This window comes from Gambusia affinis, linkage group LG07 (assembly GCF_019740435.1).
Source record: "Gambusia affinis linkage group LG07, SWU_Gaff_1.0, whole genome shotgun sequence".
Classification (NCBI taxonomy): Eukaryota; Metazoa; Chordata; class Actinopteri; order Cyprinodontiformes; family Poeciliidae; genus Gambusia; species Gambusia affinis.
The window spans coordinates 26672756-26698862 of record NC_057874.1 but is presented as its reverse complement, the minus strand read 5'-3'; the positions used below and the strand labels follow the sequence as shown (position 1 = coordinate 26698862).

Below are 26107 nucleotides of genomic sequence, written 5' to 3'. Positions count from 1 at the left end.
TGTATCATGTGATGAATACGACGTTTTATTTCTGCATCTCAGCAGCCTTTGCCCTTTGTGTCTGAATGAACAGGTTCAGTCAGAAGCTGTTCATGTTCTGACTGAAAAATATTGGTTGTGTCACAGTGCGGAGAAAGAATGGGGTGATGGGATACGCGGCTTGTCTCTGAGCGCTGCACGATACGCTCTCATGCGCCTTGAGGAAGGCCAACCACACACCAAGAACTGGAGGTATGACACACACTCACACATGCCAACATGTGTCCAATTAACATAGAAATTAACAACATGTCTGTGCGTGTTCAGTCATTCTCAAGTCACACCTGTCAAGCTGCAAGTGTTTGTTCATCCATGTCAACATATGAATCATTCATGATGCTTTCTAATGTCTTTTCTTTCCTCTATGCTCTTTTCTTTCTCATTCACCTACTTTGTGTCTGCTCTAAATTTCACGTCCTCTGCTTTCTGCTCACCTCTCCCCTCAGACCTCAGCTGCTGGTGCTGGTTAGCACAGATGCAGAGCAGAATGTGGAGCAGCCTCGTCTGCTGTCTCTCACCAACCAGCTGAAGGCTGGCAAAGGCCTCACCATCGTCGGGACGGCTCTGGAGGGCACCTACCTGGCGAACTCCGAGCAGGCACAGCGTGCAGATCAGGCAGGGAGCATTTCACAGTCTGACGACAGTCTGCCACCTCCGATCAACGTTTTTATTCTGGGCACCACAGAAAGCATTCAAGTCTAAATCTGCAATGATAGTTAAAAGAAATCAGGATACTCAATACGCTGCATCCATTCACATTCCCAAGTTAAAGTATTGGAAATGTCTTTGTTGTATATATTCTGTGCTGTAAATCTGTATTACACATGAAAATGAGTAATTAGCAAATTCAAAAATATTATTTTATGTATGCATTTAGTAAGATTCTGAATAGTTATTGTGAAATTGACATTTCTTGTTTTACTTTGCAGGCACTGCGCAAATTAATGGAGACTGAGAAGGTGAAGGGTTTCTGTCAGGTGACCGTCTCCTCAAACCTCCGTGATGCTACATCCCATCTGCTGCAGGCCAGTGGGCTGGGAGGCCTGAAACACAATGCTGTGCTGGTCTCCTGGCCACGCAACTGGAAGCAAGGAGACGAGCGCCAAACCTGGAGGAACTTCATTGGTATGCTTAGTTTCAATTTGGGTTTAACTACGTTTTATTGAATAGAATGTATTTGATCTGATCTGAAGTGAACTGAAATGAACTGAATTGATCAGATCTGAGCCAATTTCAATTAAATTAAATTTAACTGAACTGAAATGAATTAAATAGTGAATGAATTGAATTGTATTGATCTGGTCGATCTTACCTGATATGATTTGTTCTGAACTGGACTGAATTGAATTAACTGTGGAGGGAGGGAATAAGGAAAGGAGGAAAGTAGGGAGGGAAGAGAACTGATCTGATCTAAACTAAATTGAATTTAACTAATCTGAATTAAGAAGTGAATTAATTGAATTGTCTTGTTCTGTTTTGAACTGATCTCAATTGAGTCGAACTGAACTGAGGGGAGTGTGAATTGAACTAATTTGAACTGAACTGTATTGAAATGAATTGTGTTGATCTGATCTGAACAGAGTAGGACTGAACTGAGTGGAATTAAACTGAACAAAATTAAATTAAATTAAATTGAAATTAGCAGTGAGTGGACTGAATTGAACTGAATTGAACCAAACTGAACTGATTCCATCCAAAACACACTTTCTCTGAAAAACAGACAAATACACTAACCAGTTACTTTACTAAATATGCTTTCTTAGCTTTCATGAAGCAAATCTCCCACATCTCACAGGTGCTGCATAGGATTGAAAAGGCCTTTAAGTTTTTACATTCAGCTCATTGTCAAGCTCAAGAAATCAGTGGGAAATAATTAGATATGGAGATTAATTGGATCTGGTGAAATGTTTCTAACTTTAGTGATTTTGGTAATTCTGTGTGAATTATAGTCTCAGTTTCTACTTTTTAGCTGACTGTAGTCATGGTCTTCTGTTTGCTTCAAAGTTTCATTTCCCATGGAACTTTGTCATTCCGTTTGCTTCAAAGTTCACCATGGTCTGTGAGGGTATTGTAATGAGACAGTATTTGAGTTTTTGTTATCTATCTGTAATCTTAAACTGCAATAGTCTGCCCATTAACCCCTAACACAGAGAGATGAAAATTCCCTCTGCATTTGGGAATTTACATCCCAGTAGGTCAGCAGTTTCTGAAATACTCAGACTGGCCCATCTGGCACCAACAATCATGCAACATTTAAACTCTTACATTCCCTTTCTTCCCCTTTTTATTGCTAAATTTAAACTTGGCCAATTTGTATTTATTACAACTTAATGCATCCAGGAAACAACCTTTTTTCTCAGCGTCTGACTTTAAATCAGATTAAACACTGATTTAATCTGCTTTAAGTCAGTTAGGACTTTCTATTTGCTAAAGGACAGAACAATGAGAAAGAGAGAGATTCTTAAAATATTTTGTATGTTCTCCTAAGTCAGATTTCTTTTGTAGTTGGTAGCATTAAACTAAATGACTTACATTAAATGTTTTGAATATTCCTCCTGGAAATATCCAAATAATCAAAATATATCAACTAAACATTTGCTCACAGTCAAAGCATCTAATTTTCTGTTGGATTGGTGTCTGAGTCTGGCAAGCTTCACCCTTTTCCCCCCAAATATAGCAATGGTCATTAGTCCTTCTCACTTCAATTTAACTTTATCATTTCTCAACACATGACTCTTTTCATTGTAAATAATGATTCTTTTCTACCTGCTTCAGCCTGCATCTTCACAAGATCTTTGTTTTTTGTTCATATTCATTTCTGACCAAACCTCTCTGTATTGAATAATATGATGTGATGACATCTCTGTGCTGTGATTGGCTGATTTCTTTTTATGTCAAACAAGGAATCAGTCTGTTTGCACCTTTACCTTAAACTGTCACTCAGTTTAGTTGAAATGTTGACACTAACTCTTCCCATCAGAAGCTTCCAAAGCGCTGAGATCATCATTTAGACTTTCCAAAATTGATAAAAGGCATAGTATTTTCGATTTATTTAAAACTTTAACTTCAAAGAAAATAATCATTTAAAAATATTCTCTCAAATTATTCTGGATTTTAGTAAATACTTTTACTAGCAGGTTTAGGAAACAATTGGCCTGATTTAATGTCAGCCAGGGAGAATAAAAGATATTGTGTGTTTTATATATCTCATGTAAATAGGTACCTGTAAAAATACATAAAATACATAAGAATACGTAGTGCTGCAAAGTTTTTTTAAAAAGTGTAAAACAAAATTTTTTCAGGCTTTGCCTTACATTGCTGCCTTATCTACAGAGCTGGTCAGAGAAACCACCATTGCCCGCCTCGCTCTTCTTGTACCAAAGAACATTTCAGCATTCCCGTCTAACAGCGAACGCTTTACTGAGGGTCACATCGATGTGTGGTGGATCGTCCATGATGGAGGCATGTTGATGCTGCTGCCCTTCCTGCTCCGCCAACATAAGGTACTGTTAATTACCACCACAATAGTAACGGAGGCTGGCGAAATTCACATTTAAAAATAATATTAATGTCTAATCTGCAATTATATCCATGCAAAAAATACATCTTAAACAGTTTAAGAGTTTGGAGAAGTTTTAACAAATGGATAAACTATCTTGTGAAAATTTTAGGTCTGGAGGAAGTGCAAGATGCGCATCTTCACTGTGGCCCAGCTGGACGACAACAGCATCCAGATGAAAAAGGACCTGACTACTTTCCTGTATCATCTCCGCATTGATGCTATGGTGGAAGTTGTTGAAATGGTGAGTTTTCTAAAAGCTGGCAGCACACCGTTTGTGTAAGTAAAACAACATGCATTCTAGAGCATTCATAAGCACTTTAATGTCAGAACCACTCAGCTGGGGAAATAATTAGAAAATCCAGCAATGCCTCAGGCTCGGCCGGTTGCTTCAGTAAACACAACTGCTATTTTTCACACAAGAATAAATGACTGCTGTGTATTCCTCTGCCTCAGCACATTAATAATTGTTATTGTTCTCCGAATACATTTTAATTGGCAAAACATCCTTCAGACTTTACCTGTTCTTTTTAAACATTTTGGTTTCAGGGGAAGAACATATCTCTTCACTTCCTCATTTGTGTGTAAGCAAACATCTGGCAAGAACTCTTAGACTATGGATGATAAAATATTTCTTTTTCCCTCAGCATGACAGTGACATCTCAGCCTACACGTACGAGAAGACGCTGGTGATGGAACAACGCTCACAGATGCTGAAACAGATCAACCTGACCAAGACCGAGCGTGAGAGGGAGGTAAGAAAGTTTGTTTATGTCAAAGTTTTGTTTTTAGAAGCACGCAGATATGCACACATTATCTTGACATGACTTGACAAGCCAACTCGGCATTGCTTGGCTTGATTTGAATTAACATGACACACAACGCCCTCTGGACAAAAGCAGATCTTGTGTTAAATCAGAGCAGTGGGTCACCATATTTATCCTCTCTATCAGAGAGTTGACAACAGCCAGAACAGCAAGTGCTCTCATGCTGTGTTTGACAGCATGACAATGTTTTGACAGAGGTGGGAAAATAACATTTTTAAGTCTTTGTGTTACTCCTTTAAATTACGCTTAATATAGAGTTATAGGGAAAACATGGTTTCTAAAACTGTCAGTATAGTCTTTGGAAAAACAAACTATACCTTTGTTGCTTGACAAGAATTTTAAAGCAGAAAGAGTCAAGTGATCCCAATCAAACACAACAACACTCACTACACTATGAGTGAGTGTGACCTCCACGACAAAAGCAGAGACTACCCAAAAGCAGCAGACACTATGCCAAGGAGGACAGAAATCAGTAATAATGTCCAGGGAATTGTATTGCTTCTATGAATCTGGGAAAAGTCAAAAGGCCATTTCCAAACAAACTGAAGTTGATCATTTGAAAAAAAAAAAAAAGAAGAAGTTTAGCGCATTTAAGACAATTGCTGAGTTTTACAGTAGCTGTCATCACAGCAAATACTCCCAAAGTTTAAAGGGGGAGTATAGTATATAGTATAGTGTAGTGTAAACGCATAATAGTGTTATTCCCTCATCAGAAATATACCTGTAGTCTTGCTTTGATTCTTTAATGCATGTTTGAGAAATTCTTTCATCTCCAGCCATTCAAGGGTACCTAAAAGCTTCTTACAAATCTCACTTGTTTGCACAAAACTCCTTGGAGCTGTAGTCTCCAGCTGAGCTCTCCTCACTGAGCACCATTCCTCCACTCCTCCACTCAGCTCCTCTAGACTAGTGGCTGCAGCAACTAGGAAGCACCTGGTGGAACTGTGAGTCTGCTCAGTTCATCATATGAATTAAATCTTAGTCCAACACTTCTGTTGATTGTTAACAGCATAATGAGAAGCATTGTTGTGATGACAGACTGAAGCTGGAGTGTTGGAATGAGGCCAATATCAAGGCATCAAATTGCAATATTTAATATTTAAGTTTTAACCTTTAAGTTATGTCTGGTATACATAGTTAATTGATTGTACAAAATGTCACTATCTGACTGGAAAATGCATAGTACATCCCCTTTAAATTGTGCCATGCAAAGAAAACCACAAAGCATCCCAAAGCCCCATCGCTGACTCTCAGTTACTGTGTTAAATATTAAAGTTTATGAACGTGCAAAAGTGACTGTGCTCATTTTTGCAAATAATCTGTAAATCTGACATACATAATTCCAGTGCACTCAACTGCCTTTGGATGTAATAGAATTAATAAGTATAGTCCTTCTCTGTGCAAAGAGGTTTGTTGGAGAATATAAGTGAACAAATAGTGCCATAAAGACAAAGGAACACTTTAGTAAAGTTATAGATGACATTGAGGAAAAAGTTTAAAGTATGCTTATATGATACAAAAGGGTCTGACCTTTTGTGGCAATGCAAGAGACTAATAAATATCATACACCTTGTGAATATAATAAAAACTGAGCAAAACAACATCTGTGTGCATCACACCTTTTTTTTGTGTCTTCACAGATCCAGAGCATCACCGATTCCTCCCGCGGATCTATTCGCCGTAAGAACCCAGCCGCCGTGACCACCCAGCTGAGTGTGACTGAGGAGCCACCAGCCACCAGCAAAGAGGAGAAACCTGAAGAAGAGGTAGGATCTGCTTCAGCAAGAGAGTCCAGTTCACTAGTATGCCTGCAGAAAGGTAGCTCAGAGCAAAGTAGAACATTTTGTTTTGAAAGATGTTTTAAGGGATTAATATCAAAAGTATTTCCTGTAATGTAAGACTGCTGTTACTACTACTAGCAACAGTTTGGATCATTTCAGTTCAGTGGGAACACTATTTTCTTTTAAACTGATAACAGCTTTATCTCTAACGCCATGAAGAACCTGTGTGTGTTCAGACTAACAGGTAATGTGCTGAAGAAACACAAACAGAAATGTTAATCCCATTTCTCCTTCCTCTCCTCTCTCAAACACTGTGGCTCTCTGTAACTTTACCTGCATTCCCATATTTCCACTTCTACTGTGGCTTTTCAACTTTCCGTGTTAACGTGTGCGTGAATCCACATTCGTCCTCTTTCTCCTCTTGTCTCATTAGTCAAAGTCGGCCTCTCCCCCTGTATCCCCCCCTGCTCAGGTCCAGCTCATCCATGACAACACCACCCCAGCCAGTCCCGCCACCCCAGCGACCCCACTGACCCCCGGAGAGGAGGCTCAGAGTCCCGGAGAGCAGATCCAGAGGACCTGGACGGAGAAGTGTGACGGTGAAGCGGCCAAGCCTCTCAGAGTGAGCACACAAGATGACATCAAGGACATCTTCAACATGAAACCGTGAGTACATAGTCATGCTCCATGACCTATTAGCTAGAGATGCATCAATCCAATATCAATATCTGTATTGGTCTTGATATAGAAAAGGTTTCTAGATCAGGTATCAGTGACAATGTGCGACACCATTCTTTATTATTACTTGTACATTATATTAACAATTCCTTTCTGAATCATTTGAAAGGTCTGTTGAAATTCATTTTTTGCATGTTTGACCGAGATAGTTAACCTATTGTTTTCGTCTGTTTCTGTTTCTTTATTATTTATTTTCCCTTGGATGCTATACTCCTAACTGAACTGACTGAACAAATTAAAGTTGTTTAGTTTTTACATGTTTGACCAAGAGTATAAAGTTATTGGCATATTTGCATGTGCTGTACTGGGGCAGAGTTACCAAATAAATTTGTAATCCTGTACATTTATGTTTGTGTTTTTTAAAAAATAGAAATATTTTTATTCAATTCAGCGCTGGCTTTTTGTATCAGATGACCAATACTAAGCTTCAGATATCTTTGTCGTGTCAGAAATCAAATGTATTCCCCATAGAACACAAGAAGTTAAGGTTGTTTTTAGGTGGGATCACATTTTCTAAAAAAAAAAAAATTAAGAAAATTTTTTTTAAAAGATTTATTTCTCTTCTTATAATGCTGCAGAGAGTGGGAGAACCTGTAAGTACTGAAGTCCCCATGAACCTCATTTCATTAATCCACATCTCATACCCATCCAGTCAGGCACATGATAAGCTGAGGATGTTATAAAAATAAACGTGCGAATGTGCATCTGCCATCTGTATCACCTTTGAGCATCACAAGACTTTTTGAAACAACCAGCGGGAATCGGTTTGACCTTTTCTCTCGTCTTGTCTCCTGTCAGGAACCAGTCTAATGTGCGGCGCATGCACACAGCGCTCCGGCTGAATGAAGTCATCCTTAAAAAGTCCTCAGAGGCCAGACTAGTTCTTCTGAACATGCCAGGGGCACCCAAGAACCGGACAGGTGATGAGAACTGTATCCTTCATCAAGAGAATCGAATGCAGGGGTGTCCAAAGTGGACACCAGGCCATTCAGGTCCCTAAGACTGACTTATATCTAAAATTAAGGCCTAAAAATGTCTTAAATTTATTTAAAAATAAGTTAGCCTTTTGTACATTAATCACATGTCTTAAAGTCTTGGCAGGACTATTTAGTCTTGTATTTCTGATGTATTTTTTTCCTCTTGGGACTTTTCAATTAAGCAAAAGTTTGAGTTGCACTCAAACATCTTCATTGCGTTGTATGACTCGAGACAGTTGAGGCTACCGCTAACTAGCTGCTATTATACCTGTGATAGCCAGTTACCTTTTTGCCTCTACCATGGGTAAGTGTGAATTTGTGAGCAGTTAACAGAGTTCTGCAGAGATATAGGTCTAAATTTCATTAATAGCAGCCTTAAAAAGTCTTAAATTTGAATTAGTGAAGCCTGCAGAAACCCTGAATTAATTCTTCCTTCAAATAAATGTTATAGATTACATTTATTTGAAGGAATAATCATGGATATCAAAAAATATTTTTCTCAATACATTAACTTAACATGGAAGAATAATTTTATTCTATTTTAATTTTGCATTGTGAGATTTTGATGCCGCAAGAAAGAATTAATTTATATTCAAACATCTTTGGCATATTTCCCCAGGGTTGTAAAAATGCCCACCTCCAACTTGTATGGAGAAGCAAAAACCGAAAAACTCTTACTGTGAAAAATATCAGACTCTTAGCTGTAGCTTTTAGAACTGCCTGTCTATATTTTCAGATTTTTTTTTTCTGCATGCTAGGATTAAATCTAATACCTGTAGTTCTTTATAGATCTCTGTGGTCATACTGCAGCAATCAGGGAGAAGAGCTATAACTCTGCTTCTATTGCTTTGTGGAAGCCAGAGACTCTGTGGTCCCACTAATTGAAATGGAGGACTCATAAAACCAACAGGACTCCTTCAAGACTTAAACATCTGGGAAACAAAGTAACTAAAAAGAATTGGTCTGTGAGGTGATGTTAAGACATGCTGGGAGGTTTTAAAAAGTTCTCTTCAGAGATGAAAGAACCTGAACAGTTTTCATCACAGAAATCTCAAATAGAAAGTGTAAAAAAAGAGCGTCTCCCTTTTTAGCAGCATGATGAATGCAACCAAAAACGCTGGGAGAACATTAGTGTGTCTCAGACACAGGTTCATACACAACACCAGTAGACTAACCTGACAGGGGCAGCGCAGATATTTGTATTCACTGTGAAAAAGCATTTCAGGATATACAATTCTATACATAGAAAAATATTCCTTTTTTTTGTCTATTTAATGTTGCAAGAATGAGCGCAAACAAGTTTGCTGTTTATTGTTGTGAGTAAAGAACCATAATGTGGCAAATATGACTAAATTAAATCAGAGAAAACCTTCTTTAATAGATAGTGTTAGGCACTAAGTATGTTTCTTTTAATAGCCGTATTTTCTTTTAATTTAATTTCATAGTAAGTACATTAATATTTTTTTTTATTAAGCTTGGTTAATAAAAGATAGGTATATTTGAAGAAAGTCCTCTATTTTGTTGCTGGGAATAGACTAAAACATTTCCAGACTGAATAAACTCAAAAAAATTACCCCAAAAAATTAGGAAGCTGTTTGCCGCATTTAAAGTTTTTGAAACCTCACAAAAAAAATATCTTGTAAAAGTTCACACAGGGTCAGTGCAACTCCACTGGACAGCGACAGAATGAAAAACTCATAGGGTTTTTTCATCCCTCGTTATTGTTTCATGAGGGTGAAACGATAACCTTCACAGCAGTTTGAATGAGATACACTCACAGACACCAAACTACACTCCATAAAATCCCAACTGAGAAGCAAATTTCCCTCCAGTCGTTTCTTTAACTTTAACCTAACAGACATGGAATTCCTTGAGGTTCTCACCGATGGTCTAAACCGAGTCCTTCTGGTTCGCGGAGGCGGCCGCGAGGTCATCACTATTTATTCCTGAAAGAGCAGCACCCTTGCCCCCTCTACATTCCCCTTCCTCTGTTCCAGCTGTACTCTCACCTCTTCATCAGCATTGCTTCATTATGAGGTCCTGTTTATTTCTGTGCTGTAGTGCTCTCACACCCAACAAATAGCCCCGCTCAGCTTCAGCGCCTCTCCCTCTGCTCTATCCACAGACAGATGAATCCAAAACCTTCCCTCTGCAAAATCTGAAAATGAAAGCATTCATACTTCCATTTAATCCACTCTGACTCGGTTGGGATGAGGTGTTGGCGAGTGCGGGTTCTTCGCTGAAGTGTGAAAACCCCTGCATGTATATGTCTGTTGTTGCTTTAATCTCTATGTTTTTATTTATTTTAAATTTTTTTTGTTTTTCTGAACACAAGAGTGGGACAGACATGGCTTCTAATCGTCACAAGCGTTATCTGGCTGAAATGAGATCATTGTAGGATTAGATCTCTTGAGTTCCCTTGTGGTGATTGGACTCTTCCGGCAGCCTTTTTCATGACGGATTCTGCAGCCCACCGGCTGGAGGGCGGAGGAGAGTACAGCTGTGGAAGTATGAACTGTGAAACTCACTTAGATCCAGGAGACTAAAAAGTGTCTCTTCTCTGCAGTCTTATCTTTAACCTGCTCACTCTTTAGCATGACATTTTCAACTGCTGTGTATGCTATTACTCCACTTGTTCTGTTACTGTCACCACTTTCTTTCCCTCTCTATCCCCCGAGACTTTTCTGCTCATTTCTAAGTGGCTGTTTTATCTTTGTGGCCACTGTTTGTGCCAAAAAAAAGTACAAGGCTAGTTTGTTGAGATTGACACGTTATTAAACTGTGAATATAGTCTCCTAGCAGAAGACTGGGGTCCCAGCAAAGTGGGGAGACAGTTACAAAGCCCCCCCCACCAGGAGGAGGATGTTATCGTCGCCAGCACCTCTCGAACCCTTGTGTGATTCACTGTAAATAATGTACAAGCTCTGATGCGTTGTTCAGTATGAGTGTAGTATTTTTGTGACCAACTGAAAAGCTTCTAAGTGGAGAGAAAAAGGCTCCTTTGCTCAGAAAGTACACTGAAAAATGCTGTTTTTAAAAAAATTATTTATTTATTTTAATGTATCTATTTATTGGCTCCCATTACTATGGTAAATGTCATTGCTAGGAAAAGCACCTGCACTCTTCACCACTGTGCGACAAGTGAGATGTTGATGCTTTCAAAGAAAAAACTAATCACTAAATGTTATTTTTTCATCTAGAGAAATATTTATGTCACTTTGATTGTCCGAGATAAATCATCTGTTTTGACAAATTCTACATTAATGTGCCAAATCAAAGTATTTTTCAGAGAATAGTGAAGAAAACTATATCAAATTCCACTATATGAGACAAAGTGTTGTAAAAAAAAGTGAAAACAGTAAAGATACTCTAGTTTGAAAGTGTCCCTGTAGATAAATAAAGACTGAATGTTCAGTCAGTTAAAAAAGAAAAAAAAAAACAGCTGCTCAAATTAAGCTGGAAATGCTGAACATCTGTTGGTTATTTATTTATAGGGTTTTATAAAGAGACTAAGAATGGAGGACAATGGTTTCTGTAGCTCCGAAACTCGCTTTGCCCACAAGAAGGAACTCTATGCAGTAGATTCTCCAGTCAGATTTTATATCCCTGAGATTGGTGAAGATCTGAGCCACATGTTTCCACATCTGAACGACTCGAGAGCAAATTTGAAAAACAAAAGTGCATCTTGGAAGGAATGTGCAATAGTTGCAAATCTGGACTCACGTGATCATGTTATTTATTTTTTTACACATAATATTTTGTATATAAAGATTTCGTAAGTCTCGTACAATCCAGAATCATCTCACTCTGACCAAGGACTTCTGTCACTTTACTTTTATTATTCCTGTTTCTTTTCTTTAAAGAAACTATTTTTAGTCATTTGCACTTGTAGTAGAAGTATAAATATAAATTCGTATATATACATAGTATATATAAATATATATAAATATATATATAGTATAGGGAACCAAAACAAATTAGTTTATAGAACTATTTAAAAGTGTTATTTAACGTTTTTAGTGTTGCTTGAATGTCTGATCATATGTTGTGAATGCTGCTAGTATCTATAGATTTATTTGTACTGTAAATAGAGATGAATCAACTCTAAAGACGTGAAAAAGGGTATAGACATACATATCAGTGCTGCTGGTGGTTATCTAACAACACGAGGCTGTACCTGTACACGTTTGGCCTGTGACCTCTGGACAGGGTTCTGTTTTAATAGAAATACTACAATGAATAACTTGATGCAATATTCCATAAGTGAGAGTAAGCCATTTCCCTGACTTTCTCACTGATCTATTTATGATAATTATATTTTATCCCTCAGACAAGTGAGGCAACTTAAAGGTAAAAGAACTGGAGTTTTAATGTTTAAATTTAAGGATTTGTGATGTATTTGATAAATTTTAAACTTTTGACACCTGCTATATTATTTAAAAAAAAAAAAAAAAAGACAAACCACTCCTCTTCTAGTGTTTAAAGATTGAGTGCCAAGTCATGAGGATTTTCCTTTTACATGCCCGTCACGGACAAATAGGGAGTTGCTCGCAGTTTTTCAGTTATTTTAGGACCGTCTACAGCGTCGCCTGCATCATCTGAGCCTTTTAAATTTATTTAAAAGATATTTGAAGTTTATTGGAGAGGTTTACTGGACATTTATTTATGGAATTCTAAATGTTTTATAACTGCTGTTTGCATGGTACTATGTGGCAATATTTGTTTCAGTGGTTTTCTATAGTGATTAACTTACATGTTCAAGGTGAAGCGTTCGGAGTGAAAGTGGCCTGGTATTCTCAACACGTTATACGATTTTTGAGAACACAGTTTGGTCAAACCTTGAAAAAAAATTGTTCAAAGGGAAAAAAAAGGATGAAAAAATATGGGTTCACTTTACTTGTTATATTTCAATCTCTCTCAAGTAGTTTTACATAACATAATAGGAGATTATGTTTGCGAATCGACGGGCCTTAAAAAGGGTCATTTCACTTTTGTAAATATATTTCACATAAATCTGAAACACTGTAACATACTAGTGTTGTCTTATCGTACACTGTTCTATCACTGTGGACAAAGTCTGAGTTTTGTAAGATCATGTGGAATATTGTTTTTGCTTTTGTTTCCTTTCAGATTTTACTTGTTTGCTTGCTTTACATCAGCACCGGCACTGTCATAATTCCAGTTTTATCAGCAGGACTTTTGGGTTTTAAACCTGAATGTGGCTGAGACACCAGATCAGTTAACTCTTAGGGAGCCCTCTATGTCTGCAGCACTGGAGAGCTCTATGAGAACGTGCTCTGACTATTATCTGACTATTTCAGAGTGACCTCTGGTGGCAAGAGAGTGCACTACAGGCTGATATTATTTACCCCCATCCAGACTAAGTTTAGCATTTTATTGGACGTTTTAGCATGCTCATATATTTTTCTTTAATTCAGACAGTTCATTTTAAAGAAAATAGTAGCCGTTAAATTTATTGTGCTTGTCGCTCAATCTGTGAGGTGAGCCCTCCCAGAATCCCCCTCCCTGTTCATTACAACACCCCTGATATCCACCATCCCAGCCACAAAAATCCACCCCAGCATTGTATTTTAAATGTGACTGCAGTATAATTCTGAAAACTTATCAAAGAATATAAAACTTGCGCTTCCAATACTGGTACTGGCTCTGCTTGGACTTTGTTGACTAAAAAAAACCAGCATGTAATTACTCCCCCCCACTTTACCAGTCCACTACTTTACATCATATTCGTCACCTGTACAACTGTAGCATGAAGAAAAAAAAAAAAAACTAACACCTGCGGGTGATCACTACCCAGTCTCCATTCTTCAATGGATATTAAGGGCTCTGAAACACATCTGTTGCCAGGTGGAAGAGGAGGACGTCCTGTTAGGGACTATCAAAGAGGAAAAAAAAAAAAAAAGTCCCAGAACATTGCAGAGAAGGGACATGGCTAATACTCGCACCCTTCTGTGGATCACAGCAGCATCAAACAAACATGTCTGATCCAAAAAAAGGATCATAACTATCTTTTGCGTTATACTTAATCTCATCTAGTCAGATGAGGATAAACTCAAGCTTCTGTCCAAGCAGAGCCACCTTCCAGTTATGTTGTGTTACTCAGTGCATGCATGCAACTACCCTGAACAAAGTGTGCTGAAAATATATTGGATGTTTGTGATATACAAGTATTCTGTTTGTATCAGTCAGAAACTTTGATTTCTAGTATATTTTTTTCTTTCATTAGGACTGGCCTATTGTTGTATCCAAGATGGATATTATTATAATCTATTTTTTAAATGGTAGATCTATCCACAAGGCTCTCTTGTTGTCAGTTATTAAAAAGTAAAACAACTGCTAAAGTTTCTCTGTTAAGTATGAAAATGTGTTTTCCAGTGAAATGGATAGACAAGGAAGAATTGTGTTTTCCAGGCTGGAAAATGTGCAGTAACTGTTATTTAATAACACTTTAAAATGTGCAAATATGTGAGGTAAATTTTAATACAAGCTTCTTGACAGGTGGCTCGTCTGCTGCCTGACCAAAATCAAACTTAATTGCAGTTCAGATACAAGATCTCCAAATTTATGTAACATTTTGGGAAATGTGCTTTGTTATAAGTGGCACAGAAAAATGGAAACGGGAACAGGAGTCTGAGCATAGGCAGATCTAAAATGTTTTAAGGCTGCGTTCCAGTTATCTGGGAAGTAGGAACTTGTAGCTGGATTTGATGTCAGACCCAAGGTAAATTCTGATTCTAGTTAAATCGGAATTTCAACATGGCAACACCCATAGACATTGAGTACAATAGCTCTTACAAACATGATTTTAAGCTTTAAGCACTTTTAATTTGTTCAGTTTAGAGTTGCAGGCACCAAATGTAACATTTTAGACACATTGTTAAATGCATGTCTTACCATGTTTCTACCACATCTTAGTACTGTTTATGCGAGGTTCGCCTCACAATTTGTAACTAGGGATAGTTGGAGTAGTTCCTAGATTCCCAGTGGAAAATCTGACTTCAGACAGCATTCCAGTTGATTTTTCTGACTGGGAAGTCGAAATTTCCCAGTTATGAGTAAAGCTGGAATGCAGCATAAGCTTTTAATACAGGCACTTTTAGTACAGTTGGGTTGCGCATATGTTCTTAGAACATATGTGCAACTTTCCCAACTTCCATTATCTATGCCGGCCCTCCTAGACTGATCAGAATTAAATTACCATGACATGCACATTTCCCAAAACATTCAGACTTTTAGTATCTGAAAGTTTTAAGAATTTTATTTGATTCTTTGATTCTCCCCAAGAGGAACCTTGTCACTATACAGACTTCACAATATTTTGTATGGATACTTGGAAAACAAAAAATGGATGTGAATTTGTTTTCAATTGGCATACACACAAAACCTGTTTAGTTTCACAGATAGAAAATTTGAATTGTTCATGACTTTTCCTCAACACCCTCCCCAGTCTAATGGTAACGCTGTAGTGTGTTCCTTTCAGTTCTGTGGGGGTGTGTATGTGTGTAGGCGTGCACTTGTAACTGCTGGGGGCGGGGGTGGTTAATGGGCATGGGTGGGAAGGGACTACATGTAAATAAAACCAGATAGTGTTGAGGTGTTTATTTTCTGTGTCAGTGTAAGTTAAATATTCTAAACTAAAAAAAATTATGTATTATTCTCTATTGTGACTCATGGTACATTAAAAAGAAAAAGAAAAAAAAAGAGGAAAAAGCTGTTTTATCCATATTTCAAATGCTTATCTCTCTAGCTTCTGGCGATACCTGTTCCATTTTATAGATTTGTCAGCACAAAATGCAATAAACCAATATCATTTTACTACAGAATGTGTGTCTGCAGTTTTTAATCATGTTGTTTTGACAATAAAAACAAAACTACAAATTGACCAGCACAATGGAAAACTATAAAACAAACTCAGGGCTGAAAAGAACCATCTCTATCACAAAGCAAAACATACTTCATAGCACTGTTGTTCATTACACACGTTAAAAGATTCTGTAAAATATTTCAGGCAAACTAAAAAGACTAACCATTATGTAATTTAAGTAACTCTTCCAAATTTCAACTGCACAAAATTGAGGAGAAAATTAAAACGTTTACAAAACATCTCCAGGGTCGTCTAACACAAACCTATCACAGAAAAAGCTTCTAACCGCTCATTTGTCTCAATAATGGCGAGGATACATGGACATTGAGGGGGGCCCCTGCCCCATATTGGGAGCTGACCTCTGGGGCATCGGTGGAGCAGACCCAGGGCCCACCAGGTTGTTCAGAGACGGCCCACTCTGAATGAGTGTGTCCAGAGCTTTTTGGACACTTGGGTTGTCAAAATTGATACCTGAAGTGGTAGCGGGGGGTCTCTGAGCAGTAGACGCAGGGGGTAAGCGGGACAGTGACATGCCGTAACCCTGGGATCCACCTGAAGCCATCCCTGGCATTGGCAGACGGGATGGATTTTGGGAGGGTGAGGGACCAAGTGAGCTGTAGGAGTGTGACTGAGGGCCGCCCTGGGAAATGGCAGAGGATCCTGATATGGGGCTGGAGCCGCTATTAAACAGACTGAGGATTTTAGCCTGCAGCTCCTGCTGGTGACTCGGGTTTGTCGAGGCGCTGGAACTGGTCGACAGGTGACTTGGCTGGGCGGTGCTGAGTGTAGATGGAGTGAGTCCCACAGCTGATGACACCACATCACGATGCTGGGCTGGAGGAGCTTAAGGTTGACGATTCAGATTTACTGTTTATTATATGTTTAGCATGAAAGAATGCATACCATTTTAAAATATCAAGTGGTAGTGATTTGAAGCAGTCTTTAAATGAGGTAGTTACCTGCCAGAGGATCTTCAGAGGTTCTTATAAGACGAGTTCTTTTATCCTTCATGTATGCAATGAGGCTGTCCAGTTCCTCTGGGGTTAAAAACCTAGATGAAAAACATCCAATAACAACCTCGTTCTTGGACTATGTTCACACAGCAGGCAAAGACAACTACAGCCCAATTTATCTTGCCTCATGTGACCCATATTTGACTTTTTCACTGAAGACTGAACAACCCCATTCTGATCTTTTCACACCCCCTCTACTGATACTTCCTCAATTGTTACTAAATCAGATACATATCCAATAGGTTACATATATATAGTGTTTTTTAGACATTGTAGTCAGAGCTATAGACTCAACACTTTTGAATGACTGACAACTTTTAGTGAACTGTGAGGTGCTGTGAGACCAGAAGCCAGTGCCAACACTGCTTCTGTATACAAACTGAATGGTCAATGGAGCAGCTATTTAAGCGAATCACATCTCAATCCCACCACTCATAGTTCAGCATATGTATCCAAACAAACTTCTCTACAGAGGTTGCAAGCAACACTCCACAAAAGGCCATTTCTATTCCTAACTTTCTTCTTCTCATTGTGATCTTGTGACAATATTCTCAGCTCCCATTAATCTACAACTTTAAAATCAAACCATAGAGAGCGACATCCATCATTACTTTCCCAAAACATTGTGCTGCTGCGTCTATGTTCTTCTTCTGTTAATGCAAGCCACTTTGCTTAACAGTGGCTTAACAAAGAAGTCTGATTTTGGTTGTATCATTCGTTGACTGTCATGAGTGTATGACTGTCAACGCAAAACAAAACAAAACAAAAAAAACAAAATCAAGATCTGCTGTGAGAATACAGCACTAGAAGCCACAATTTTAATTTCAGTACATATTTTAAAGTTTGAGCGTATATTATTTGATACCTGTTCTCCGCCAGCAGCGTGATGCTGGTGAGCACTGAGATGGGATGGCTCTCTCTATCGGGCTCCCGGAGTAACACATCATCCGCCATCTTGGCAGCCTTTCTCGCAATTTCCTCCCGTTCTTTTTCTCGGTTTTCCACTTTGTAGGTGTCATAGTTGTGGGCGACCAGCAACATTGCATCTTGCATTGGCATGTTTCGATGTTCTAGTTCAGTAAAATACATGCAAGAATGAATGGTATGATTCACTGAAGTGCTTCTTTTGAGGCTGACCTAACCAATAGATTTTCACAGCTGACTTAAATTACCTTGAGGTGTACCAAACAGGATGTTGACAGTGCAAGATCGGTGCACCTGATGCTGCTGAGTGATGATGATGGCGAAGGGAGTTCTGGCTCTGCCTACGTCCTCCAGAGCCTGGGTGAGAGACACTTCTGTGTTCAGGAAGATCAAATCCACAACCATTCCCAAATCGCGGACTTTTCGCCCAACTGTCTCTGCATACTCCCTACAGTTGTTTTAAAAGTAAGAGATGAACAAAAACACAAACACAAGAGCAATATGAAATGAAAATATCCAAGATAAGGTTAAAGATTTCCAGAAAAGCATTTGATTCTTGATGCTGTAAAGGACAGACTGTGAACTTACTTCTGCGCCTTGTTTACAACGATCACAGAGCAGTCAACGGGGCGGTCCATGTCATAGCGCCGCTGGAGTTCTTCGTAGTACTGTCGATACAATTCATTCCGACGGCGCTCTTCTGGCCGAGCGCGATCTTCTGCTGATTGGCGAAAAGTGGGATGATGGTATTAAAGGCCAAATCAAATCCAATGATGTTCTAGACACAAGTCTCTGGATTTTATCAAGACAGCTATCCTTCAAAAAGACAGCACGACAGTTAAAAGTAAACATGACCTTTGTTTCTGTGAATTGGTGCTTTAAATGAAAATAGTCAACAAATGGAAACCAGAGAGTAAAAACATCAAAGAGAATGAAGCTGTGGAACCAGCTGATATTATGAGCATTGCATTACTAACCTCCAGGCTCACGACGTCCATTCCAGGGATCCAAGTATGGTTCCCTGTAGGGTTCATCCTTTCTCCTGTAATAGTCCTCTACCCCACTGCCACTGCGGTAGTATCGGTCATATTCTTCTCTGCTGAAATGAAAGATTACATATCATACAACATCATAATGGATTTACCAGCTTGCAGCTGAGGATCAACAGTCACCTGTAAGCAGGGTCCCGAGGGTCGCCCCTGGCGTCCTTGTCCCTGCTCCCCGAGCGGTACCGAAAATCAGGGTCACGAGAGTGGCTACCTGGCCGGGGTTCCCTAGCAGAGTCTCTTCCCTCACGGCTCTCCCGAGGTTCTCTTGCGTCACGGCCATAAATAGGGGAACGTGAGCGAGGCCGGCCCTCCTTGCCATATATGGGCCTGAGAGAGAGGTCAAGAATTAGAGCTAGAAAAACTCAAGAGTGTGAAGTGGAAGAGCAGATAATGCTGTTGGCAGCAATTTTAATTCATATTAAACAGGCTTGGATTTTAAGATCTCAAGTGATGCAGTCAGTCACAAAAAAAAAATAAATAAAAATAAAAATACAATTAACTTCAGACTTCTGGTTCATTTTTATTAGAACATAATCAAATGCATCACTTTACTTGGAAGATTTTAGAACATTTTCTTCTCACCTTTCTGATAACGTCTTTTTAGTTTGCACTTGGATGAGTTTTTCAAACCAAAACTCATTTTTATAGACACTTCAAGTTATAACTGAAAGTGAGTGCAAAAACAGCTTAAATCCAGTGTGGAGTCTTCCCATTTCTTAACGATTCCTTTGATACCAAGCCAAAAAAGCAAAACCTCGGCACATCGCAACACGGTTTATTGAAATACCGTTCAATTCAAAGTGATTGTGTTTAAGTGGACGGAAAATATCAAGGTAAATTGAGCTTACAGGTGAGGTAAAGCAGTTGAGATTGAGACAAAACCACAACCGGTTTCAAATCCACAACCATTTTTCTGCCCGTCATAGCTTTCCAATACAAATCCTTTGAGATGCTCCAACTCCTGCTGTGCACTGACAGTCAGCTGGCTGAAAGAAGGTTCTGAGATTTTTCCTCATATTGTTGTGAAATATTTCCAGTCGCAATAGTCACGCAGAGACGCCGTGGAAAATAAGACTGCCATCCACTTGTAGCAGTTGACATACAGTTGACATATGTTGAAGTGATTGTATTTACTTAAAACAGAGTGGCAATTTTAAAGTTTTGTGTTGATACCTGCGGTGTTTCGACTCAATGTTAGGAGATAAGAATCTCATACTGGAGATAGAGGCAAAGGTTTTCTTTATTTTGTTTTATTTTCTGAATCCTTAAGTTGGTTTCTTGTTCATAGGTGCAAGAAATCAAATGAACGTTGATGTAGTCATGTTCTTCAAAGAGCAATAGGACAAATGTCTTTAAATGTTAAAAAGTCGGAAATGCCAACGTTTTTAAAGAGTTTTCAAGGAGTCGGTTTAAAAAAGACTTGAGCAACGCAAACCCTACTTATGCAGATGTAGGACAGAAATCTATTCTAGGCGCAAGAATTTGACAAAAATCACACAAAGAACACTTCCACTGTGAGCAATATAAGAATATTTGAGACAAGGACACTTTAAATTACACCAGATGTGTGTCTCTCTTCTTTATTTCAACTCATCAAGACAAGTTAGTTTTGTGTAAAATGTTGACATGTCAACAAACCATTTCGAACTCATCCAAATGTCAGATAGCTCCCTTAACGTTGAATTCAACCCTTGGGAGAAATTACAGGTGATGAAAAGGTTACATATGCTCTTTACCGATAGAGAGGTGATGGTAGTTCTTCACACTCATTTCACGTTACTTTACCTTCGAGGAGGGCTCTGCTGGGATAGAGGTTTAGCTTGTCGTCGCTCCACTGCCATATTTACATCTGAAAATAAATGAATCCAAACGTTGAACACAACAGTGACATGTAGACCAGCTGTTCACGCAAAATGAGAGGCCGCATCATTCCTTTTCCGATCCAAATGAAAACTTAGGGACAGGATCCAAATTGGAAAACGCAAACTGGACGAAAGTTCAAAGCACAGAAAACCGAGACGCCAAATCTGTTGGATGAAAAGGTTCTCTCGTCTCCGCCCAAGCTACTTCCACTTGTTAATTCAGATATAAAGCTGGTATTTTTTTTATTTAATTAATTCCGTCTGATGAACTTAATATGATAGAAAACATTGGCAAAATACTTTTTAATAGTGGTAGGCACACTTTTGCTAATTCGCTAAAAGCAGAGCTATTTTATTGTTTAGTGCTTTTGTTAACTTTAAAAACATATAATGCACTTAGCTTCCCCCTAATTAAATTTTTCCACATAAATCCTTACTTGGCTGTTTTTTTAAGTTGAATAAACTTCAACATCTAAATGAGGACTGTTCATGCACCAGTGACTTTTGATGATCTCGCGTTCTTTTTTTTCCCCCTACCCAATAACTATTTCAATCAAGATCTTACAGAAATAAGTAAAACATGAACAACAGGGAACAAGATAAATACATAAATCTAATATCTATGATAACTAAAGAACATGGAAATTATGATGTGGAAATGAAATTGGCGCTTGAGGATCTTTAAAAGGCAGATATAACTTAACTAAAGTTAACCCTTTCGCATTAGCTAAATACCATGTTGATCCAGTGCTTTAGGGAAGCTAACTTTTATGATTAGTGCTTTAGAGGTAGAGCAACTAACCTCTAAGTTAGTGGTGCCTTCCACTAAATAAAACTGACATGAATAGAACCTATAATGTACATATCAGCCATTCATGTAATTGTATTCTTTGAACACAAATTTATGAATGGTATTACTAAACATTAAATTGTTTGTTCTGCATATTAAAAATGTATGCAACAAAGAGCAAATGCAACATTTGTTTAAACATGCTCTGTAGAACGATGTTAAATAGGAACTACTTTTTGAAAACTATTGTTGTTTTCTACACAAACTCAAAAAATCCTCAATATGTCAGAAAACTTCAACTTTAAAAAGTTTCAGTGTCCCAAACCGAATATGTTGAGATAAAAGAGACTTGTCCTTTTGACTGTATAGCTTCACAGTCTTAATTACAGAGGGTCAGCTGTGTAAACTCAAAAACTTATTCACAAAAAAAAATAAAAAAATCAAGGTAAGGTGGGTTGGAACTTTGAAGAAATATTTAGAAAACATAAGTATAACAATACTGTGGTTGTTGCCAGGGAGAAAACTGTTCAAATGTTTAAAAGTTATGGGTTTAGCCTGCTCTTAATACTGGCAAACTCTGTACCTGTAATTCAATTTCAAAAACAGTGGTCTTATTATTAACATAAACAATACTCTATGTCATTTTAAAGTAAGATTTACATGCAAAATGTTGCATTTGGTGTCACATGTTTTAAATAGTAGCAAACGTGTCTGATTTTTAATATGGAGAATTTTGAAGTAGTGAGGCCATGAAAAGTTTTAGCATTTGTAAAAAACAAAAATTTTATTGAGACCATTTATTCACATGTTTGGCAATAAAGGCTTACCTAGTTTGTACCCTTTATATATTCGGCCCTTTTGAGCTGCTCTTGCAGCTTCAGCCTCCTCAAGGCGCTCAAATTGAACAAATCCATAACCTCGAAACAAGGACACGCCTGGAAAAGGAATATTTTAAGTGGCACAAAATTGTCTGTCCACCATCCACCAAGTAATAATGTTTAAGTTAAAGGCATATTCAAAATATTTCAAACAGCTATAAAATTCAGCGGAAGCTTTTCAGATGTTATCCGTCACATGTAACAACTGCGGAGTGAACGCTTGTAGGTTTACTAACCGACTATCTTCCCGTATGGAGAGAAAAGATCTTCCAAATCCTTGTTTGTCATGTCAGAAGATGGCAAATTCCCAACAAAAATCCTTCTCTCCAAATCCCTTGGATCGTTACTGCTGCAGGTGCGTGAATATCGCCCTGGTGATGGGCTGCGGCTTCTTCTGCGAGACATGCCTAGATCTTGAGGTTTATCCTTTTCTGTCTTCGTGCGCCTCAAAAGCTTGAACCGGTTCGGTTTGTTTGCAAACAATTGTCTTTAAACTGTCGTCAATCCTGAAACATGTCAGTGAGTAAGAAGAGAGATCAAGTTCCATAACAAAATGGGTTTTGTGGATGAAAAATTGAAGATCAAATTTACAACACAGCAAACTGAAATGCGGATAGTTTCAAAGTTTAGAAGAATTTTAAAATGCAGTAAGTTCGTGGCAGTTTTCATATATTTTTATTTTTTTTTGCATTTTGTTTCTTTTGTATCAACTAAAATGAAACGGCACTTGCATTCAAACGTGGCCGACAAGCTGGTGGTGAAAACTAGTGAACAACAAATGCGGGTCGAACAACGCAAATCTTCAATTAAACCGCTGAAGAGACCGACTTCAAAAAGAATCTGCCTAAAGACATATGCAAAAGCTCTCCAGAAACATTAGAGAACTTTGCTTTTTCTGAACATGAACAAAAAAATAAATAAATAATTGTGGGACAGCAGTTTAAAGCAAATCTTTAAGGGGTCATGAATGCCAAAAATATTAAAGTACCACAATTAGACTTTCATTAAATACTAATAATTTGACCTGCTTTGATTGGCAGACCAATTAATGTGAAACTAAAATTATTAAATGCGCACATTATTTGATCAAGTAAAAAATTGAATAGAGTATTTCATGAATCTGATCCTGGGCATTTACTTTCAAATAAGTACATTTACCTGTTAAGAAAATGCAAAAAGAGAATTGGTTGTCTATTAATGACCTGCTTCCAATGAGCAGCACAGCGTGGGTTGGTGTGATACATTGTCTGTTTCCACTATAAAACCGGGCCGTACAACCGACCAGTACCATACCAATCCCCATCATTTGTAGGTTCATAGGATGATGATATGGTAAGGTAGAGCAACAGGCCTCATACAACACTCCATTGTCTGGAGGACAAAAAAGTCCCTGCACCGACCCATGCTGTAACACACAGTGGAAATGAGGCATATGTTAACAATAGGTACTGCTATTGTATTTCAGTTGTAAAATTTAACAAAGAAATAAAATTTCCTTCATTACTTTACGTTTCCGCTATAATTTTGAGGGATAGGTCAAGAACAAAAACTCTACTTTTGCAGTACAACTTTTTTCTGTAAGTGGTTTATAGAGAGGTCAAATTTTATGTGTTGTAATTGCTAGGAAAAAAAATACAGACACGACACTTTGAGTAATCTTCTTCCCAACCCAAAAGTAAATTGACCGTTCAACCTTTGATTGAGTTCAGACGAGTGGGTTTTGTAAAAATGAAATGAAATGCTTGTTCAAAATGTCCTCTTCTCTCGAAATTGTGCGGCTGTCGCAGAAGAAAATAGGGATTCATAAAAATTAAATGACAGGCTGACGATCGATTGAAATATTCAAAATTTGAGTGTAAAATTAAAGAATGTTCCTCAAACTTCATATGAAATATACTCAGTCAAATCTGAAAATAGTTCTGCAGTTAAAGGAAAAACAAACATGCTTTTGGGTTTATGGGTTCATCACATATACAGCATGATATAGTAAGTTGAAATGTTTTTTTCTCAGGGTGTTTTTGTTGGGGCCCAGTCCCTTGCATACCTTTAAGTTGAACCAGGACAGACTCAGTGATCATCTAGTTTGAAGATCCAACCGTCTAGATCCAAGATAAAGAAAAAAAGTCACTTCAAATGCTTTTTGTTGTCAATAACAACTTTACAAAGAACTGATATTAAACACAAAACGTAAGATAATTAAAACTATAAATAAATCCAAACAAACATTGCAATATATTTGACACAAATGTAAAACTCTACCGGTTAAAAAGGCAACATATTTATCAGTTAAATCATGTTTAACAAGAAAATGTTGCGCTCTACATTTAAGTGGCTAAACCAATAAAAAGTTTAGACTGTGGTCCAATTCTTTAAAAATGCTAATCTGTTCACCTGATTGGACACCGCTGAAAGGCTACACTTTCATTCTGAATTTTGGACAGCAACATCGTGACATAAAACAAAAATATTTAACGCAACTTATAACATTACAGACATGGACAACTACTAAAAGAAAATAATATAATCGTGTAAAGTATAGGACCATTGAATGAGTTCGAAAAGAAAAACTTCAAAATTGTAAATGATGTGTTTTTCAATTACAAAACATCAGTAATTTTACAGCTACTAACTATGTGCACACCGACAGATGCGAAAGGTCTAGACTTTAATTAAGAAGTGTTCAGAGGGCTAATAGTGTTATACTGCTGGTAACAAGCATATAAAAAAGCGAGTTAAGTTAGCTCTCTAGCTTAGCTTTGATATGGACTTCATTCCGTCGCGCGGCGGTCACTTAGTTTGCAAATGGCGAGCTACTTTCGGCAGAACAGAGTTTAACAGTATCCGTTATAACAACAAAGCCAATCATTTTCAGTTTTCTAAAATTCCTTTTACGTGTGCAATCTTCCATTGTTTCCAGATAGATTTAGGTTTTCTTCACGTAACCAGGTTAGCAATGTATGTTAGCTACTTAACAACAATGAAATGCTAACACCAAACCCCCTGTTCGCTGACATTTATCAAATACCGACTCAATGTCCTTGTTATTATTTTATTCAGGGCATAAACAACATTCGAATTACCTTCGCCGTTTGTCTTTTCTCCGTTTAGGTCGCCGTACCCCAACGGAGAAGTGCTGCCTCGGGTCGTTCCTGGATGGAAGAACACAAACGACGCTGAAGTTGGCATCCGATTCACAGCTTCAGTTGTGGCCGTACAAGAGCAGCGCGATTAAGGGTTATTTCGTTGCATTAAAAAGCTCTGACGGGAGCTACATTGAAGCCATAGTTAAAATTCTAACAGTAATTGAATTTTAAAAGTTGTTTATATTCATAAAATGCAGCCTTGTCATCTGTGAACCCTTTATTCAATTCGTAAAATGTAGAAAAAAAAAGGGTCAATTTAAGGTTTTTTGGGCTTTAACGGATCCAGTAGGAAAGCCTCTAACCTGGACAGAATTAGTTTGCAATAACGACGGATAGGAAGCACGGTTTGCGATTCGTGAACTAGTTAATCTATTTTTGAAACTCAGAAAACTAAATTTAGGGCTTTTGGTATCACATATTTAGCTAAAATATGATATTACTCAGATATCTCAAACATGGTCAAATTTCTAACTACATTGTTGAAAACACAATTTTGATTACTAAAACTTCAGTTATATTTGTAAAAACTAGAAAAATGTTAATGGGCGAGAGGAAGATGAATTAAAACAGAGGTATGAGAAAATAACTGCCTCTTGAAATATAAAAAAATATATAAACTAATAGTTAATGTCTTTTGTGTGT

General features: G+C 37.9%; 2 protein-coding genes across 13 annotated transcripts in view; one reads left to right on the top strand and one right to left on the bottom strand.

The window, feature by feature from the left end:
• The window catches only part of slc12a5a (solute carrier family 12 member 5a), a 149336-nt gene extending 133574 nt beyond the window's left edge, over positions 1-15762 (top strand). For 2 of the 3 annotated variants that reach the window (XM_044121107.1, XM_044121109.1), the window contains exons 16-26: positions 127-231; positions 486-654; positions 969-1164; positions 3373-3542; positions 3711-3842; positions 4246-4353; positions 6066-6191; positions 6640-6872; positions 7523-7537; positions 7743-7876; positions 9780-15762. In XM_044121107.1, the coding sequence (XP_043977042.1) occupies positions 127-231; positions 486-654; positions 969-1164; positions 3373-3542; positions 3711-3842; positions 4246-4353; positions 6066-6191; positions 6640-6872; positions 7523-7537; positions 7743-7876; positions 9780-9871 (1480 nt within the window). In that variant the 3' untranslated portion in view covers positions 9872-15762. The remainder of the gene's footprint in view (positions 1-126; positions 232-485; positions 655-968; positions 1165-3372; positions 3543-3710; positions 3843-4245; positions 4354-6065; positions 6192-6639; positions 6873-7522; positions 7538-7742; positions 7877-9779) is intronic. The other variant, XM_044121108.1, reaches the window with a different exon arrangement.
• On the bottom strand, positions 15750-25801 carry ncoa5 (nuclear receptor coactivator 5). Of its 10 annotated transcripts, none has more exons than XM_044121113.1 (12): positions 25403-25801; positions 24367-24421; positions 22559-22828; positions 22272-22379; positions 20578-20641; positions 18916-19119; positions 18721-18842; positions 18332-18464; positions 17992-18194; positions 17685-17889; positions 16766-16857; positions 15750-16649 (listed from the first exon to the last, which is right to left on the bottom strand). In XM_044121113.1, the coding sequence occupies exons 3-12, from the start codon at positions 22725-22727 to the stop codon at positions 16105-16107; spliced, it is 1845 nt and encodes a 614-aa protein (XP_043977048.1). In that variant the 5' UTR covers positions 22728-22828; positions 24367-24421; positions 25403-25801; the 3' UTR covers positions 15750-16104. The 10 variants fall into 10 exon arrangements, with proteins under 10 accessions (XP_043977048.1, XP_043977049.1, XP_043977051.1 ...); XM_044121114.1 differs by having other exon boundaries at positions 17992-18191; XM_044121116.1 differs by having other exon boundaries at positions 18332-18461.
• Positions 25802-26107: the final 306 nt, after the last annotated feature.